At 43.3% G+C, this 20406-nt stretch overlaps 1 protein-coding gene across 1 annotated transcript in view; it reads right to left on the bottom strand.

Moving 5' to 3' along the window:
• LOC129699106 (contactin-associated protein-like 5) overlaps positions 1 to 20406 on the bottom strand; it is a 682034-nt gene that overhangs the window by 396163 nt on the left and 265465 nt on the right. Inside the window, exon 5 of the mRNA XM_055638765.1 lies at positions 928 to 1131. Within this exon, the coding sequence (XP_055494740.1) occupies positions 928 to 1131 (204 nt within the window). The remainder of the gene's footprint in view (positions 1 to 927; positions 1132 to 20406) is intronic.

Genomic DNA, 20406 nt, shown 5'->3' with positions numbered 1-20406 from the left:
AAAGATGTGACCTATTTTTGGTTCTGCTTTAATCCACCTGATCTGGAGCATTTTATTAGTGATTGTCTTGCCCACCCACCTTTCTTCAAGGATCTCTCCAAGGTCTTCCCTCACCCTCCTCTGCTGCTTTACGACCAAAGCAAAGTCTTGTCAGTCGGCGAGGCCGGAAAACCACTCAAAGGCTCGTTGGTCGCTGTTAGCAGGAACCCGCCCGAAGGCTTGTTGGACGACATAACGGGTGTTAACCGGGGACGTCAGACACGAGGGGCAAGGTGCGAGGAACCGGGGTAATACGGTGGGTGCTGGAGGTACATCGAAGGCACTCCCGGGACACAAAGATGGTCGGGCGAGGAAAGGAGAGGGAGGTTGGTTTAGAGGTAACAGCGCGGAAACAGGCCCTTCGGCCCACGGGGTCCATGCTGACCAACGATCCGCGCACATGAACGCTATCCTACACCCACTAGGGAAATTATATTACATTTACCAAGCCAATTAACCAACAAACCTGTGCGTCTTTGGAGTGTGGGAGGAAACTGAAGATTTCAGAGAAAACTCACGCAGGTCATGGGGAGAACGTACAAACTCTGTACAGACCGCACCCATAGTCAGGATCGAACATGGGTCTCCGGCGCTGCATTCGCTGTAAGGCAGCAACTCTACTGCTCTGCCACCATGACCACCCTGGTTCCCGCAAACTGTTCCAGTACTCTGAACATGCGGGTGGATCGGACTTTGGACTTTGGATAATGGCGCCAAAAATGGTGGTGCCAGCACGAGTAAATATATGCAAAAATAATTCTACTGTGCAGTTGCATGTGTGACAAATAACGCTCCATTGAGCCATTGAACGTTAGGCAAAAGTGGCCCGGAACGTCACAGTGGTTTACAGGTAATTGTTGAAGTCGAGTTAGGCTTTTCAGTACTTGCCTAGGTTGATATGCAGTAAGAGCTTGCCGTTCTTCAGCTCCAGTGTGATGTAGTCTCCACGCAGCCCCTCTCCGTGCAGCATCACACCATCACCCTGCATCGTCTTGAACTTCAAAGAGACAATGTCTTTGATCGTGCTCATGCTCTTTTGATTGAATCTGTAAAGCAGGGTGCTTCTGCCATCAAAGTCGGCCACGTCAGATTCTACAGACGGGGGGAATAAAATAAAAATCTGTGAAGTTCGGGTGTTTTATGTGCCTCGTGACAACGGTGGACCATCGGGGTTGAACTTTCAACGTACGTGGTCACTGTGATCTTCAGCTGAAGATCTGTGGAGACTCAAGAGTAATCCATCAGAAATGCTAAACATCTTGCACTTTAATCTTAAACATAGAAAATAGGTGCAGGAGTAGGTCATTCTGCCCTTTATGCCAGCACCGCCATTCAATATGATCATGGCTGATCATCCAAAATCAGTACCCCTGTTCCCATATTCCTTGATTCCGTTAGCCCCAAGTGCTAAATCTCACTCTCTCTTGTGATAGGAGAATTTTCAACTGAATCTATCTCACTCACCACAAGTTGCAAACTTAATTCCACTCTCTTCATGTTATTGAAGTAAGATCTGATCTGCAGATTTAGGACAACAGGCAGGTCAATGCGAGATCACCCCACTTCTCTACTTGGCATCCCAGGAGGTCATTGAGTTCATTGGCATGATGAAGGGGAGAACATTTAGTGCAAGATGAAGACCAGTAAAGTCTGAGGGTTTCCAATGAGTTAGATGTTGGAGACGGTCACAAAATACGAGCCATTCAGGATTGAGATGAAAAGAAATACAACATTTCTGACAAAGCGTCACAAAGAAGTTACGACACAAGATGAAACATTTCAGACCAAGGGTCACAGACCTGAAACGGTGTGTTTTTCTTTTTCCACGGATGCTGCCTGCCTTACTGAGTTTTTCTGCCACTTTCATTTTTTGTTTCATGTTTACAGCAACTGAAGTTCTTTTGATTTTCATTAATACCACATTACACTGGTTCCGAAAAAAATCATAACAGATTTGTCAAAGTTGATTTCCTTTTCTTAAATGAATGATAGCTTCTTAAATTTATATTGACGGTGTATAACCAATCATACTTTCTAATTGCCATGTTATTACTTAATTGTAGTTTTGAGCATTTTATTTTGCTACTGGTGCCAGGCTAATTGTTCCACGGTTCACAGTTTTCACTGTCCCTGCATTCCTAAGTGATGGAATTACATTTGTCACGTTCCAGTTACTGCAAAGTGATCAGCTTCAAGTACCATTAGTTCCTCCAAAGTTATTGTTTAATTATTAACAAAATAACTTTTGTTCAGTTATTCATTCCATTCTGAACTGTTGAACTCCAGTAAAGAAAAAACAAAAGGCCAACATAACTCAGCAGGTCAAGCAGCATCTGTTTAGTTTAGTTTAGTTTAGTTTATTGTCATGTGTACCGAGGTACAGTGAAATGCCTTTTGTTGCATGCTAATCAGTCAGCAGAAAGACAATACATGATTACAATCGAGCCATTCACAGTGTACTGATGCATGACAAGGGAATAACGTTTCATGCAAGATAAAGCCAGTAAGGTCCTGAGGAGGGAATGGACACAAAATGCTGGAGTAACTCAGCATCTGAGACATGCAGCATCTCTGGATAGAAGGACGGGTGACATTTCTGGCCAAGAGCCTTCTTCAGACTGAGCGTCAGGGGATAGATAAGGAAGTGTAAGAGATCAAAAGAGATGCTCAAGTAAAATGTAGAATAGGCCAAGTGTTTAAGAAGGAACTGCAGATGCTGGAAAATCGAAGGTAGACAAAAGTGCTGGAGAAACTCAGCGGGTGCAGCAGCATCTATGGAGGTCCGCATTAACCAACCTGACCTCCTGGTGGCTCAGCACTTCAACTCCCCCTCCCATTCCATATCCGACCTCTCTGTCCTGGGCCTCCTCCATGGCCAGAGTGAGCAACACTGGAAATTGGAGGAACAGCACCTCATATTCCACTTGGGTAGTCTGCATCCTAGTGGCATAAACATTGAATTCTCCCAATTCCGTTAGCCTTTGCTGTCTTCTCCCCTTCTTAACTTTCCCTCAGCCCTCGGGCTCCTCCTCCTCCTTTTTCCTTTCTTCTCCCCGTTCCCCCCCCCCCATCTGTCTGAAGAAGGGTTTTGGCCCGAAACGTTGCCTATTTCCTTCGCTCCATAGATGCTGCTGCACCCACTGAGTTTCTCCAGCATTTTTGTCTACCATGTAGAATAGACCATTGTTTGCTAGGAGAAGTTGACAACGAAGCAAACAGAGATACAATGTAATGAGGCACACTCAGGTTCCCAACCCAAAACATCATCTGTTCATTCCCTCCACAGATGCTGCCTGATCCATTAATTCCACCTTACGTTATTTTATTACCCACTGCTGAACCATTTCACCTGTTAAGTGTTTTTATGCCTTGAAAGACTAGACCCTAGTTGTGAACTATGTACTGATTCACAAGTTGCTTTTCTACTTCCATGCCTTTTTATATAATAATTTCCCAATCTACTACTGCCAAGTTGCATCACATGTCTTCTTGATTTAGCGTTATTTAAATTTAAAAGACTAGTTTGGGTTGAACCTAGTACTTTACCATCTTGATTTAAAGTTCAACGCAAGTGGAGTAAACTCGTAAAGTGCAAGGTGGTGAGCCTTTGGTGAAAACCTAAACCATTTGTCTATTAATTTTGGGAATTAAAGATCACACAACTGATCTAGAAAGCTCTCCTGATGTATTGAACAGTATTGTTGAATGATAACATGGTTGACAATAACAATAAAGAATTATCCTTGGAAATAATGTGCAACATAGAAGAATAACATGTAATAATTAAGTAATAACATGGCAATTACCCTTTTCTGCCACAGAAGGTAGTTGAGGCCAGTTCATTGGCTATATTTAAGAGGGAGTTAGATGTGGCCCTTGTGGCTAAAGGGATCAGGGGATATGGAGAGAAGGCAGGTATGGGATACTGAGTTGGATGATCAGCCATGATCATATTGAATGGCCTACTTCTGCACCAATTTTCTATGTTTCTGTGATAAAATTATGGAATGAGCTCACATTCAGTTAGTTTAGTTTCTTGTCATGTGTATCGAGGTACAGTAAAAAGCTTTTGTTGCATGCTAATCAGTCAGTGGAAAGACAATACATGATTGCAATCAAGCCATCCACAGATAAAGGGAATGACGTGAGTAACATTTAGTGCAAGATAAAGTCAGCCATTTGATGCTGATCATGAGAGGGTGGCACGGTGGTTCAGCAGTAGAGTAACCACCTCACAGCGCCAAAGGCCCGGGTTCGATCGTGACTACGACGTACGTCTGTACGGAGTTTATACGTTCTCCCCGTGACCTTCAAGGGTTTCCGCCAAGACCTCATGTTTCCTCCTACACTCCAGAGAAGTACAGGTTTGTAGGTTAATTGGCTTGGTATAAATGCCAAATTGCCCCGAGTGTGTTCATGTGCTGGGATCGCTGGTTGGTGCAGATTCGGTGGCCTGTTTCCGCACTGTATCTCTAAACTAAACTAAAACACACAAATAGAGTGATAGGAGAAAAGAAACACAGGTAAGATTAGGATCAAGAATCATGTTAAGAACATTTGCAATAGTGGTTAAAAATGAGTTTGCAGTTTACAATCACACTAGGGGTGAGTTCGACCTTCTGTATGGGGGGTAATTCCTAAAGAGGGTAGGACAATGCTCAGGGAAGAAGAACAACACTTGCATTGTCAGGTTGGTTAGGAAAGTAAGGGGCCATAGTTGAGATGATTACAGAGTGCGTACAATGATTGGGGTTGTACAATTGATGCACTGACGATAAAGAGACTATCGAGAATATTCACTAGACTGGTGTCAGTGATGGCAGGCTTGCTGTGCAAAGAAAGGTAATGTGGACGAGTTCTGTACTCTTCAGAATTTAGTATAGAATGAGTGAACTTATTGAAACTTAAAAAAAACTTCTGAAAAGGGCTTGACAGGCTTAATGGATAGAAGATGTTTTCTATGACTTGAGAGCCGAGGATGAGAAGGTCATGGCTTGAGAATAAGTGGTAGGCATTAAGGACTAAAACATGAAATGTCTTCATTCAGAGGGACGTGAGTGTTTTGAATTCTCTCTCCTGGATGGTGGTAGACTGGACTCAGTGGTTGTGTTAATTCATGACAAGTTTAGTTTAGTTTAGAGATACAGCACGGAAACAGGCTGTTTGGCTCACTAAGTCCATGCCAACCAGCATGCTCTCGCACACTAACACTATCCTACACACACTAAGGACAATTTACAATTTTATCGAAGCCCATTAACCTACACACCTGTATGTCTTTGGAGTTTGAGAGGAAACTGGAGCACCCAGAGAAAACCAACGCAGGTCACGGGGAGAACGTACAGACGCCTTGAAGGCAACACCCATAGTCTGGATCGAACCCGTATCTCTGGTGCTGGAAAGCATCAAATCTTCTGTTGCACCACCGTGCCATCTCAAATTTGAGGTAGGAGATTGGCATTGATCTTGAGGAGTAACAGAGCAGGCTTGAATGACCTTACAACCTACTCCTGCATTTATTTCTTATGTTATATTCTGTGTTCTTAATGCTTTTTCCGAGATTGACCAAATGTTGTTTCTAAAGGGATTAAGGGGCTTAAGGGAAAAGATGGGTTTGTAGCATTAGATCAGCGAAGTTCTGATTGAATGTGGGAACGAACATAAAGGAAAGTACTAATAGCCTCCAACAGGTGCTGACTTTATTGTCAGAGAAATGAAAATTAAATTTGACAAATCTTAGATCATGTATAGAATGGAAGGCTCCGAATAAACAGTATGTATTTGGTGTCCCTCTCCGCTCTTTCAGAACACAGAATATAGAGCAGAGCAGCACAAATATATATATATATAACCCCCCCCCCCTCAGATAGAGAGGCCTATATACCATCCACCACTCTCATCAGTCTTCTAGTAACATGGGGACTGACATATGATGAAAGAATGGGTCAACTGGGCTTGTATTCACTGGAATTTAGAAGGATGAGAAGGCATCTTATAGAAACATATATAATTTTTAAGGGATTCGACAGGCTAGATGCAGGAAAAATGTTTCCCATGTTGGGGGAGTCCAAAACCAGGGGTCACAGTTTAAGAATAAGGGGTAGGCCATTTAGTACTGAGATGAGGAAAAACATTTTCACCCAGAGAGTTGTGAATCTGTGGAATTATCTGCCACAGAAGGCAGTGGAGGCCAATTCACTGGATATTTTCAAGAGAGATTTAGCTCTTGGGGGTAACGGAATTAAGGGATTATGGGGATAAAGCAGGAATGGGGTACTGATTGTGGATGATCAGCCTTGATCATATTGAATGGGGGTGCAGGCTCAAAGGGCCGAATGGCCTACTCCTGCACCTATTTTCTATGTTTTTATTTTTCTATTTGTAAGACTTCTGAATCCAGATTCCAAATTATGCAGTGTTTAAGAAGGAACTGCAGATGCTGGAAAATCGATGGTACACAAAAAAGCTGGAGAAGCTCAGCGGGTGCAGCAGCATCTATGGAGCGAAGGAAAAGGGCAACGTTTCGGGCTGAAAAGTCTGAAGAAGGGTTTCGGCCCGAAACGTTGCCTTTTTCCTTCGCTCCATAGATGCTCCTGCACCCGCTGAGTTTCTCCAGCTTTTTTGTGTACCTTCCAAATTATGCAATTGTGCATCGTATGCATCTCAACTTTCCAATTCAGCCTACCATGAGCAACCTTGTCAAATGTCTTACCAAAATCAATGTAGATAATATTCACTGCCCTACTTTCTATAGATCATATACCTAAATACAATCACTATAAATGAATTTATGCAGTGGAAATCAATGTTTTTTAATTTTATTTTAATTTGCAAAAAAAAAATATTTTCCCTCATTGATCCATGAGTTTGTGTGACTGGGTCCTAAATAATTTCCAGCGTTATGGAACAAAAACATTGATGAAATCCAAATGATAACTGGGAGAATGAGACTCTCTTTGCAAAACAATTGATTTCAGGAATTATTTTTATATGTTTTTTTGACAAACTAAATCCATTTTAGTTTTAGTTTTGTTCATCCAACATGGAAACAAGGCCTTTGGCCCACCACGTTTAGTTCATGCTGACCATCAATCACCCTTCTATATTATCCAACTTTCTCATCTATCCCCTTTACATTAGGGATAGTATTTTACTGAGGCCAATTAACCTACAAACCCACATGTCATCATGAGAGGAAACCAAAGTATCTGGGAGAAACTCATACCCTCACAGGGGGAACATGCAAACTCCACGCAGACAGCACCCCAGCTCAGGATCGAACCCAGGCATCTGGCACTGTGAGGCAGCAGGTTCACCTGTTGCGCTATTGTGCTGCCCTTGTGCACAGGTATGGTGATGTGGAGAAGGTTCTTTCATGTTTTTTGTCATTCTTATTTGTTCAACTTGGTCAACATCCCATTATAACAGATGAATCTTTATCATGAGCAGTACTGCATAGAAGAGTATATTTAGTCTGTAAAACCCATGCCAGCTCATATGGGGAGTCCAGTTTAAAGAGAGCACACTCCTGCTCTTCCTTTGTCTCCATTTATTATTCCTTTCACCTTTGAGTACTGACGCAATTCTTTTTTAGAAGATGTCTATTGATTCTGTGTCCGTTACCACATCAGGCAATGCATTCAAGACCCAAGCCACACGGAAAAAATGTTCATAATGTTCACTTACTCCATTTCACTTAGCAATCACCTTAATTCTCTTCCCTGTTTATTGATCTTTTAGTCACTAGAAACAGTTCCTCTTCATTTGCTCTATCTGAGCCTTTCACAAGTCCAAGACAGCTCTTTCAAATCTTCCATTAGCCTTCTCTGCTCCATTGAGAACAAGCCCAGTTTCTCCAGTCTGCTCACGTAGATGTAATCCCTAATCATTGCAACCAGCCTCCTTGCTAACACAGGTGTCTTAAACGATGAAAATAAATCTTACCTGATATACCTTCCGAAAGTGTTCAGTGATCTCTTGGATTACTAGTCTTTGAGGATTGCTTTTGCAGCCAAAATCAGTCTCTATCACTACCATGGACGTTTTGTTTCTTTTGCACTAGTTTAGTTCAGAGGTACAACATGAAAACAGGCTCTTTGGCCCACTGAGTCTACATCAACCATTAAGCAACTGCTCTCACTAGTTCTAGTATTATCTCCCTTTCTCATCCACTCCCTATAAACTGGGGACAATTTACGAAAGCCAAGATACATGAAACATGAAATTAAAGTAATGAGTGTAAAGTCCAGGATTTGGGATGTGCATAGATCCGGGAGGGGTGGGGTGGGGGGGGGGGAGAAGTGGTGTCAGTCTACCCCATGTCAGAAATGGGGAGGAGTTATACAGTTTGATAGCCACAGGGAAAAAGGATCTCCTGTGGCGTTCTGTGCTGCATCTTGGTGGGACCAGCCTGTTGCTGAAGGTGCTCCTCAGGTTGACCAGTGTGTCATGGAGCGGGTGATCTGTATTGTCCAAGATGCTCCGCAGTTTGAGGAGCATTCTCCCCTCCAAGACCATCTCCAGTGTATCCAACTCCACCCAGAGGTATATAGAGGTGGAGAATATTATAGGTCGGAGTTTGGACAACAAGGGGGAAATATTCAAATCACTTTGTGGACCAGTTCAACTGTCAGCTCAGACTGTCCTCATTTACAACAAAAACTTGGTTTATATTTCATAATTGCCCTTTGCAAATCTCCCTCTGTCTTTCAGATTGCAAATAAGTATTTACCATAATGTTATTGCTAACAACGCAAAGGTCACCAAAATATAAGACAGAAAACAGCAAAATGCTTCTCATAATATGACATTTATGACATGGATTCAATAGACAAATTGAATATAAGTCCAAACAATGAACTCCTTTATTTACATTGTGGGGGAAATTATGCACCAGATGATGAAAATCTCCAAGGCAACCACACTTCTGCAAAAGACCAAACCACTTGGAAATACCTAGTCCCAAGAAAATGCAGGAGCAATTATTTTCTTCCTAGTGAAACTGCATTATGTTTTATACAAGCTGCATCACTTTAAATAGTATTAACCTTTCATTGTTATTTCTTGATCTTTTCACACTTTCAGAAACATAAAAAAAACCAGGAATGTAATATGATCTGATTGGAAATGTTTTTTTCACTGTACATGACATTTATTGAAGGACTGATTCTACATTACACTATCCAGCATCAAATGAGCATTGTTTCTTCTCTGGTTTATATTTGATGTGGGCATACAAGATTAGTTTAATTTACTTTCGAGATACAATGCGGAAACAGACCTTTCGGCCCACCGAGTCTGCGCCGACCAGCAATTCTCGTACACTAGCACAATTTACATCCTTTACCGAAACCAATTAACCTACAAACATGTATACTACGTCTTTGGAGTGCGGGACGAAACCCACGCGATCACGGGGAGAACGTACTAACCGCATCTGTAGTCAGGATCGAACCCGGGTCTCTGGCGCTGTAAGGCAACAACCCTACCGCTGTGCCACTGTTGGACAAAGTTCAATGCCTGAAGAACTTTAAAGATGGAGACACAACAAACTGCGGATGCTGCAATCTTGAGCGAAACACAACGATTTCTGGAGGAACCTATCAGGTCAGGCAGCACCTAGGAATGGACACCAAAAATGTCACCTGTACAACTCTCCCACAGATGCTGCCTGACCTAATGAGTTCCTGCACAAAACTTTGTGTTTTACTCAAGTTTAAAAATGGTGCTGATTACTAAACACCAGGGGCCATGAAAGAAAATAAATATGTGATGTTATATGATAGAAACATAGAAATTAGTTGCAGGAGTAGGCCATTCGGACCTTCGAGCCTGCACCGCCATTCAATATGATCATGACTGATCATCCAACTCAGTATCCTGTACCTGCCTTCTCTCCATACCCCCTGATCCCTTTAGCCACAAGGGCCACATTTAACTCCCTCTTAAATATAGCCAATGAACTGGCCTCAACTACCTTCTGTGGCAGAGAATTCCAGAGATTCACCACTTTCTGTGTGAAAAATGTTTTTCTCATCTCGGTTCTAAAAGATTTCCCCCTTATCCTTAAACTGTGACCCCCTTGTTCTGGACTTCCCCAACATCGGGAACAATCTTCCTGCATCTAGCCTGTCCAACCCCTTAAGAATGTTGTAAGTTTCCATAAGATCGGATAGATAGGATAGAAAATCCCATGAATACATTCCCTTGTGATTAGTCTTATTTTTATGGTTTACCCTTCTTTTTCAAACTTGCCTCCCTCCACTTGCAACTTTAAACATAATACTTGACAAAAGTCAAAAACGTCAGAGAGGATTCTCATGAACGTCTACAGGTGCCGAGTCGGGAGCATATTGACAGGTTGCATCGCCGTCTGGTTCGGCAACTTGAATGCCCAGGAGCGAAGAAGACAGCAAGAAGTTGTGAACGCTGCCCGTCCAGCACCGACTCTGACCTCCCCACCATCAAAGGGATTTACCGGAATCGCTGCCTCAAAAAGGCAGCCAGCATCATCAGGGACCATCACCACCCTGGCCACATGCTCATTTCACCCCTGCCATCGGGAAGGTACAGGAGCCTGAAAACTGTAACATCCAGGTTCAGGAACAGCTTCTTCCCTACAGCCATCCGGTTATTAAACACTACAATCTCAAATAAGCTCTAAACTACATGGACTATTATTGCACCATTATTGTTTGCTTTTTTATGTGTATGTATGTGTGCGAGCATGGGTCAGTATATATATATATATATATATGTATTTGTGAGTATGTGTACATATACACACACTGACTTTTTTTTCTCTGGTTTATTATATTGGTTACAGTGCACTATGTTTACATATTCTGTTGTGCTGCTGCAAGTAAGAATGTCATTGTTCTATCTGGGAAATATGACAATAAAACACTCTTGACTTTTGAAAAACACAAGAAAATAAGATCAGGAATAAATGACCTGGTCCAGCAAGTGGCAGCCTGCCCCGCTCTTTAATAGTTTTCTGGCTGATCTTCCCTCGGTCTCAATTCCTCAATCTTTCAAATACTCATCTACCTTCTCTTTAAACATTCACCATGATCTGGTCACCACAACCCTCCGAGCTGCGGAAGGAGGTAGTAGAGGCGTGTACTATCGCAATGCTTTAAAAACATTTAGACGGGTACATGGAACGGATAGGTTTAAAGGCATATGGGCCAAAACGCAGGCTGGTGGGACGTGTAGATGGGGCATGTTGGTCAGCGTGCGCAGGTTGAGCCGAGTGGCTTGATTTCACGCTGTACGACTCTAAATTCCCATCACTGCGGTATGGGATTCAACCTTGTGCCCACTCATCAATAGTCAGAAGCTCTGTACATTAGTTTAGTTTAGAGGTACAGCGCGGAAAAACAGGCCCTTTGGCCCACCGAGTCTGTGCCGACCAGCGATTCCAGCACATTAACATAGAAACATAGAAATTAGGTGCAGGAGTAGGCCATTCGGCCCTTCGAGCCTGCACCGCCATTCAATATGATCATGGCTGATCATCCAACTCAGTATCCCGTACCTGCCTTCTCTCCATACCCCCTGATCCCCTTAACCACAAGGGCCACATCTAACTCCCTCTTAAATATAGCCAATGAACTGGCCTCAACTACCCTCTGTGGCAGAGAGTTCCAGAGATTCACCACTCTCTGTGTGAAAAAAGTTATTCTCATCACGGTTTTAAAGGATTTCCCCCTTATCCTTAAGCTGTGACCCCTTGTCTTGGACTTCCCTAACATCGGGAACAATCTTCCTAGCCTGTCCTGTCAAACCCCTTAAGAATTTTGTAAGTTTCTATAAGATCCCCTCTCAATCTCCTAAATTCTAGAGAGTATAAACCAAGTCTATCCAGTCTTTCTTCATAAGACAGTCCTGACATCCCAGGAATCAGTCTGGTGAACCGTCTCTGCACTCCCTCTATGGCAATAATGTCCTTCCTCAGATTTGGAGACCAAAAAACTGTACGCAATACTCCAGGTGTGGTCTCACCAAGACCCTGTACAACTGCAGTAGAACCTCCCTGCTCCTATACTCAAATCCTTTTGCAATGAAAGCTAACATACCATTCGCTTTCTTTACTGCCTGCTGCACCTGCATGCCTACCTTCAATGACTGGTGTACCATGACACCCAGGTCTCGCTGCATCTCCCCCTTTCCCAATCGGCCCACCATTTAGATAATAGTCTGCTTACCCGTTTTTGCCACCGAAATGGATAACCTCACATTTATCCACATTATACTGCATCTGCCAAACATTTGCCCACTCACCCAGCCTATCCAAGTCACCTTGCAGTCTCCTAGCATCCTCCTCACAGCTAACACTGCCCCCCAGCTTAGTGTCATCCGCAAACTTGGAGATATTGCCTTCAATTCCCTCATCCAGATCATTAATATATATAGTAAATAGCTGGGGTCCCAGCACTGAGCCTTGTGGTACCCCACTAACACACACTAGCCTACACATACTGGGGACAATTTACACATACCAAGCCTATCAACCTACAAAACCTGTACATCTTTGGAGCGTGGAGGAAACCGAAGATCTCGGGGAAAATACAACATACAACATACAACCTCCGTACAGACAGCATCTATAGTCGAGATCGAACCCGGGTCTCAGACGCTGCAAGGGCTGTAAAGCAGCAACACTAATGCTGCGCCACCGATCTTAGTTCAGAACCTAATCACTATATTATTGTACCGCCACTGACAGCAGCAACAGAACTCCTGGCAGCTTGTAATGCTTTAATGCATGCAAATAGATGTATTGTTTCCTTATGATTATTTCATGACTATACCTTAACCATATAACAATTACAGCACAGAAGCAATGCCATCTCAGCCCTACAAGTCCGTGCCGACACAACTTTTTTTCCCTTAGTCCCACCTGCCTGTACTCATACCATAACCCTCCATACCCTTCTCATCCATATGCCTATCCAATTTATTTTTAAATGATACCAATGAACCTGCCTCCACCACTTCCACTGGAAGCTCATTCCACACCGCTACCACTCTCTGAGTAAAGAAGTTGTGAATTATTTCAACACATCATGAAGCCAAGAGAGGATCAATATAAATGCAAGCTTACTTCCTTCATTAAAACTGCTTTCATTGGTTGCCCCGACTGTCCTTTCAGGTTAAGCAGAGGTTCATTCGCACCTCCTCCAACCTCATCTACTGTATCGGTTGTTCAAGATGTGGACTCTTATGCATCAGCGAGATCAAACGTAGACTGGGTGAACATTTCGCTGAACATCAGCGCTCAGTTCGCCTGAACCTACCTGATCTCCCGGTTGCTAAACACTTTAATTCTCCTTCCTATTCCCACACTGACCTTTCTGTCCTAGGCCTCCTCCATTGTCAGAGTGAGGCTAAATCTAAATTAGAGGAACCGCATCTCATATTTTGCTTGGGCAGCTTACAGCCCAGTGGTATGATTATTGATTTCTCTATCTTCAGGTAGCCCCGGCGTTCCCTCTCTCTCCATCCCTCTCCCACCCAAGTCATACCAGCTTCTCGTTTTCACAAAACAGACAGCCAACAATGGCCTGTTTCCTGTATCAGCGTTACTTTTTTCCATATCTTTCATTCAATGTTCTTTACCTCTCTCCATCATCGTCTATATCTCTCATTTCCCTTTTCCCTGACATGTCTGAAGAAGTGTCTCGACCCGAAATGTCACCCATTCCTTCTCGCTAGAGATGCTGCCTGTCCCGCTGAATTACTCCAGCTTTTTGTGTCTACCTGCAAGCCTACTTTCTTCATTAAAACTGCTTCCACTGCACAGATGGTTTAAATTGTAAATTACCCGGCTCAGATCCTGAACTCCGTGGCCGCCCTTCACGTTTGGATCTCGGATTTAAGTCCATTTGAAAAGAGGAGATGAATGTCTCCTTCTGCTGACAGCTGCTAAGATTCAAAGGGAAATAAACGGGCGATTCTGTGAATCATATCCAAGTCTGCGATGACCTTCTGCCCGCCTAATCTCCAAGTCTCAGCTCTTCAGAGAGCTAATGGTTTGATGTGTGACAACGCAGACAGGAGCCGGCAACAGACAAAAGACAAAATCTGACGAGGTGCAATGCCGTCTGCTGAAGTCGCGTAACGTACTAACAATTCAAAAAAAATAAAACCTATTTCTGGTGATGCCACGACACTAACAAGAAAAATAAGCAATTATTCCCAGAGTTGGCGACTCAAAAGAAAATGTAAAGATAGCTCACCAAAAAATAATGTGTTTTTTAACCCACAAAGTAATCAATAGCCACTATCTACTGCACTTACATAAACATAGCTACTTGTATGCAGCTCATTATACTTTTTGCCTTCCTTCTGTATGATTACTTGTGGTAGCACATGATAGTTTTTAATACCAATTACACTTTTTTCCCGTAGATTTATTCTGTTAAACACAATTTTTGATGAAGTGGACTTGTATAGTGCTTCCAATTTCTTTTGGAAGTTTCTTTAGTTTTAGGGATACAAGGTGGAAACAGGCACTTCGGCCCACCGAGTCCTTGCCCACCGGCGATCCCCGCACACTGTCCAACTTAGGAAACCTGAACGGAAACCTCTGGAGACCTTGTGCCCCACCCAAGGTTTCCTTGAGGTTCCCGGAGGTTTTGGTCCCTCTCCCAAATGGTGGAAAGTGGTTTCCGCCTAATAGAGGCTTCTTCTATGTTCCTGCGATTATTTCAATAAAACCAAAACCGGCCTCGACTAAAAATAGGTTACCGTTTGGTCGCAGCCAGTGGACTGGGGTCTCTATTTACTTACCGGCAGTTGAAGGCAATCTCCTTCACTGACCGCCCATTTTGATTGGCTCATTGGAGTTTTCAGCAAAGATCCTGTAGGATCTTTGGTTTTCAGGACCTAGAAGATCCGCCGGAAGGTAAAATGCCCACTAACTTTATTAAACTTCTTAAAACTGTCTCCACTCCTTCTCCCCCCCCCACACCCTTCCCCCCCTTCACCCCTTCTCTCCCCATTCTCCCCCTCCTTCTCTGTCCTTCTCTCCCCTTCTCTCCCTCCCTCCCGTGCTCTCTAAAGGACTTACCGTGTTCTGTGGCAGCCGTTTACCTTCCTCTTCATCGCGCAGACAGCGCTCCTCCGCTGTCCCTGGCCCCCACCTTTGCAATGTGTTTGTGTTTTTGTGTGTGGTTGGTAGCAAAGATCCTGTAGGATCTTTGGTCAGTAGATGCAGCTCGCGCTTCGGTCGAGGCTTTCCAGGCAAGTCACCAAAACCTCTGGCAACTCGTGGAAACCTTGGGTGGGGCGCAAGGTCACCAGAGGTTTCCTAAGTGGGACAGGGGCATAACACTATCCTACACACACTAGGGACAATTTTACATTCGTACTAAGCCAATTTACCTACAAACCTGTACGTCTTTGGAGTGTGGGAGGAAACCGAAGATCTCGGAAAAAACCCACTCAAATCACAGGGAGAACGAACAAACTCCGTACAGGGAGCTCCCGTAGTCAGGATTAAACCAGGGTCTCTGGCGCTGCATTCGCATGTAAGGCAGCAACTCTATCGCTGCGCCACCTTGACCACCCTAAATGATCAAGGCTTAAATGCCAAAATATCTTCCTTGAAGACTATCACACAAACTAACCTCACTTCCATTGACTCTAATTAAACCTCACGCTGCAAAGACACCAGCATAATCAAGGATGAGTCGCACCCTGGTCACTCCCTCTTCTCCCCTCTCCCATCTCCCATTACCAATAACAATAATATATTTTGCTAGAGAGTGTGATAGAGAAAACTGCTGCTATCTTGCTGTAAGTAACAATTTCTCTATTCTGTTTTCGGTACATATGACAATTAAACACATTTGACTCTTGACTTTTGAGCCATGGGACAAATCTCAGTGAAAAGCTCAGCCGGTTAGGCAGCATTTTTCATAAGGAATAGGAGTATAATTAGGTTAATCAGCCCATCAAGTCAACTCTGCCATTCATTTATGGCTAATCTATTTCTCCCTCCTAACCCCATTCTCCTGCCTTCTCCCCATAACCTCTGACACCTGTTCTGGAGAATAAGGATGGGTAATGTTTCGGGTCAGGACACGAAACGTCACCTATCCTTTTTCTCCAGAGATGCTGTCTGAACCGTCGAGTTACTCCAGCACTTTGTGTCTATCTTTGGTATAAACCAGCATCTGTGATTCTTTGTTTTGTTGATATACCAAGCATAAATACAATCAGGTCATACACAGTACCATAGGTAGAGCAAAGAGAAAAATATCAGAATGCAGAAAATAATTTTACAGCTAGTAGTGCTAAAGCTTTAGATAAAATATTAAATGTCCACAATGTGGTCGATTGGAGATAAGGTCTACACGCTGACTTATGGGAGGAACATTCAGTAGTCTGATAACAGAAAGGTCGAACAGTGGCAGCATGGTGTCGCCGAGGAAGCATCGCTGCCTTACAACACCAGAGACCCGGGTTCGATCCTGACCATGGGTGCTGTCTTTATGGAGTTTGTACATTGTCCCATAACTGCATGTGTTTTCACCGGGTGCTCCGGTTTCCTCCCACACTCCACAGATGGACATGTTTGTAGGTTAATTGGCTTTGGTAAAACTGTAAAATTGTTTATATTGTGTAAATAGTCTTAGTATACAGGGTGATCGCTGGTCGATGCGGACTCAATGGACCTAAGGACTTGTTTCTGCGCAGTATCTGTGAACTGAAGTCCTCTGAGAGTTCCACGCTACACATTCCCTTTCCATATACAGGTATGTATAGAATAATTTGCCATTTGTTGAGAAGCTACTCGCCAATTTTCTCTCATAATTGATTTTCTCCATCCTTAATATCTTTTTAGTTTCTCATTCCTTCACTGGTTGTATTAAATCTATCAAAATAATTTCCCTTTCCAGAGACAGAATCCTATTATTCAAAATGCTCTGGCTTCAAAAAGGATAATGGAACCTTCTGCCTCATAAAATGGTTCAAGCTCATTGGAAATTTTCAAAACTATGGCCTGAGAAATAGAATCTCAGAACACATGTATTTTTTTTTATGAGCTATGGGATTGAAAGAGCACAAAACTAATTTATGAGAGAATAGAAAGGGTAAAAGGCCCTTTTGCACAATCAAAACTTAGCCTTCCTTTACTTTCAATCAAAAGATGATATAGGAACATCAGAATGGTCAAGTTGTTTGAAGCTTTGCTATTTTCTTCATTCATTTCTGAAACATTGTTAAAGATTTTGCTGAGATAATTTTTCTCCTTCGAAATCTAGAGTGAATTGAAAAAGCAACAAAGGAAAATAATAGGTAAAATGTTTTTATCACTAAGAGGGTGATGGGTGTATTGAATGAGCTGCCAGAGGAGGTGTTTTGGTTAGTTTAGTTTAGAGATACAGCGTGGAAACAGGACCTTTAGCCCAGTGAGACTGCGCCGACCAGCGATCCCCCTTCACTACCATTATCCGAAAGACAAGGAACAATTTACAATTTTTACCGAAGCCAATTTTAACCTACAAACTTGCACTTCTTTGGAGTGTGGGAGGAAACCGGAACGCCAGGGAAAAACCTACCCGGTCACGGGGAGAACGCACAACAGACAGCACCCATACATACAGTTAGGATCGAACCCAGGTCTCTGGCACTGTAAAGGACCTGTCCCACTTACATGTCCTTGGCACGCAAATTACACGTCCTCGTGGTCGCGTTGAGCCGCGATGGTTCCGCGAAGGTCGCACGCGACTTCATTCGACCGCACAGCCGTCTGGAGCGGGTGACGTCATTTGAAGATGGACGCAAAATGCCGGAGTATCTCAGTGGGACCGGCAGCATCTCTGGAGAGAAGCAATGGGTGATGTTTTGGGTCGAGACCCATCTTCAGTCTGAAAGAAGGGTCTTGACCCGAAACGTCAACCATTCCTTCTCTCCAAAGCTGCTGCCGGTCCCACTGAGTTACTCCAGCATTTTGTGTTTATCTTTAATTTTCTTGGCCCTGCACTGAGAGTAGAAGTGGGGGCGGATCCGGACCGCAACGGCCCCAGGCCGAGCGGCGATCATTTGCCTGCTTCTGCTGCTGTTAGAGGTGAGAGGTTGCGTCGCGCCAGGGTCTTGGGCCTGTCCCACTTTGGCTGTCAGTTCCGCGACAGGCCGTTGGCGCGCGAAGATTTTGTTCGCTACAAACATTTCTGAGCCCCGCCCGATGTCACGCACAACTACATACCCCTCCTCGCTTCTCAGTGGGGCCAGCCCTGTGTGGCCATACGATGCCTGTAAGCCCCAATGCGACCACAAGGTCGCATAATTTGCGTGCCAAGGACACGCAAGTGGGACAGGCCCTTAAGGCAGCAATGGAACTGCCATGCCACCATGAGGCAGTACGGGACATACAATAATCTATCTATATACATTTAAAACTCTGGCCCCATCCGACCGACTGCCGACCGGCGCCCTTCCTGCCTTTCGATTCGTGCCCGATACTCGCAGATGTCCAATCGGAATGGCCGATGCTCGCAGATGTCCAATCGGAATGGATTCATTTGCATGTACGGCTGCCGGCTGCATTTCTTCCTTTGATTCATTGCCACGCCCAATCCAGACTCTCAATCTCCGAGATATTTTCCATTTCGGTAGAGATTTCGCTTTTCTTTCTAAGTATCCGCTCCTCATTTCATTTTGTCGTGTTGAAGTACACGTTTTTAATCAAATCCTTCTCCCCCCCCACCCACCCCCAAGTATTTAAAAAATAAACAGGCTTCTCCATTTACATGTCAGCTTCCAACACACTTCGAAACAAAGTTGCAAGACAGGAACACTGAACTTTTCACTGCTGCAGCAGGCAGGGGAGGTGCCATTGGATTTTTTTTTAAAGAGGCAGGGCAGTGCTGGAATCTTACTTTTGAGAACGGCTTCAGTTCCATTGGAGGAGACGGGTGCATGGTGGAATATTGGGTTGGGGGATCACACCATTGGGGGAGCAGACCCAACGGGTCTGCACTTGGTCTAGTAACATTTAAAAGACACTGGTTTAGGTACATGGATAGGAATGGTTTTGAAGGATAATGGTCAAACAAAGGTAAATGGGACTAGCTTACACGAGGTATCTTCGTCAGTATGGATGAGTTTGGCCGAAGGGCCTGTTACCCTGCCACGTTACTCGATGATCTCACGGATATGCATGTGCCATTTTGTTTAGAGAGGTTAAATACCTTTTCAAATTGTTCAAAATCCACATCCATTTGTGGCCACCATGAAATTCTACATATGATTTAAAGAAATTATGGATTTTATTTCCAGACATAAAATAAAGACAAGTAATTTTATACAAAATGTGCAAAACTACCGATTAATTTTTGGCAAATTAACAACGAAATTGAAAGGAACCAATCAGTTTTAAGAAATATATGTTTTTGTTAGCTCTCAGCAAATATCCGCAAACTTACTTTCTATTCTGCCTTTGCAAGGAATGCCCTTCACACATTGCTAGTTGTTTGTCAATCTTCTGAGACAAGGTGATTGAAAAGGAGAGTTACAAAAATTCCCTGAAGTTACCTTCAAACAAATTGTAGGCAGTTTTGCCTCCAATGAAACCACTGTTAATGTGCATTTCATGTTTCTGAAATAGAAATGATAAATTAATAGGAGTTGCGGTTTCAAGCTTTCAAGAAGGGAGCATTTACCTAGTTGGAAAAGATAAATGTGCCTTCATTTAAAGAGAGAATGGGAAATCTAGACTGTATCGATGAAGAATTATTTTGCAAGGGATTGAAAATTGAACATTGGCAAAACTGCCCTGAAATTGTTTGCTATGAAATGGTGCGGTAATTTATTCATAAATAAATAGTCTCCTGAATTAAATAAACAAAGAAGTTTAATAATTGGGATGAATGACGATTTCCATCTTTTATACAGTTCTGGGCATCAAAAGTCCTCCAGAAATCTCTATGAAGTAATCATTTTTTAAAATATTACTGGAAGCAATTACAGACAAAGATTTTACCAGCAAAGTGAAATTCAACCAAAAGTATTTTCTTGGATATACTAGATACGTTATCTTAGAGTGACAGTCATCTTCCAAGACTCGGGGGCCTGAGCTCTCGGGAGAGATTGAGCAGGCGAAGACTTTATCCCTTGAAGCACAGGAGGATCAGGGGTGATCTTAAGATGAAGATAAGGCGGTTTAAAGATCATGAGGGGAATAGACAGGTTAAAGGCACAAAGTATTTTACCCAAAGCAGAGGAATCAAAAACCAGAGGACATGGTTTTAAAGTGAGGGGGGGGAGATTCATTAGGAACCTGTGGAACAACATTTTTTTGGAGTGGGGTATGGAGAGAAGGCAGGTACAGGATACCAAGTTGGATGATCAGCC

Source organism: Leucoraja erinacea, chromosome 7, assembly GCF_028641065.1.
Source record: "Leucoraja erinacea ecotype New England chromosome 7, Leri_hhj_1, whole genome shotgun sequence".
Lineage (NCBI taxonomy): Eukaryota > Metazoa > Chordata > Chondrichthyes > Rajiformes > Rajidae > Leucoraja > Leucoraja erinaceus.
This window is presented reverse-complemented; position numbering and strand designations above follow the sequence as displayed.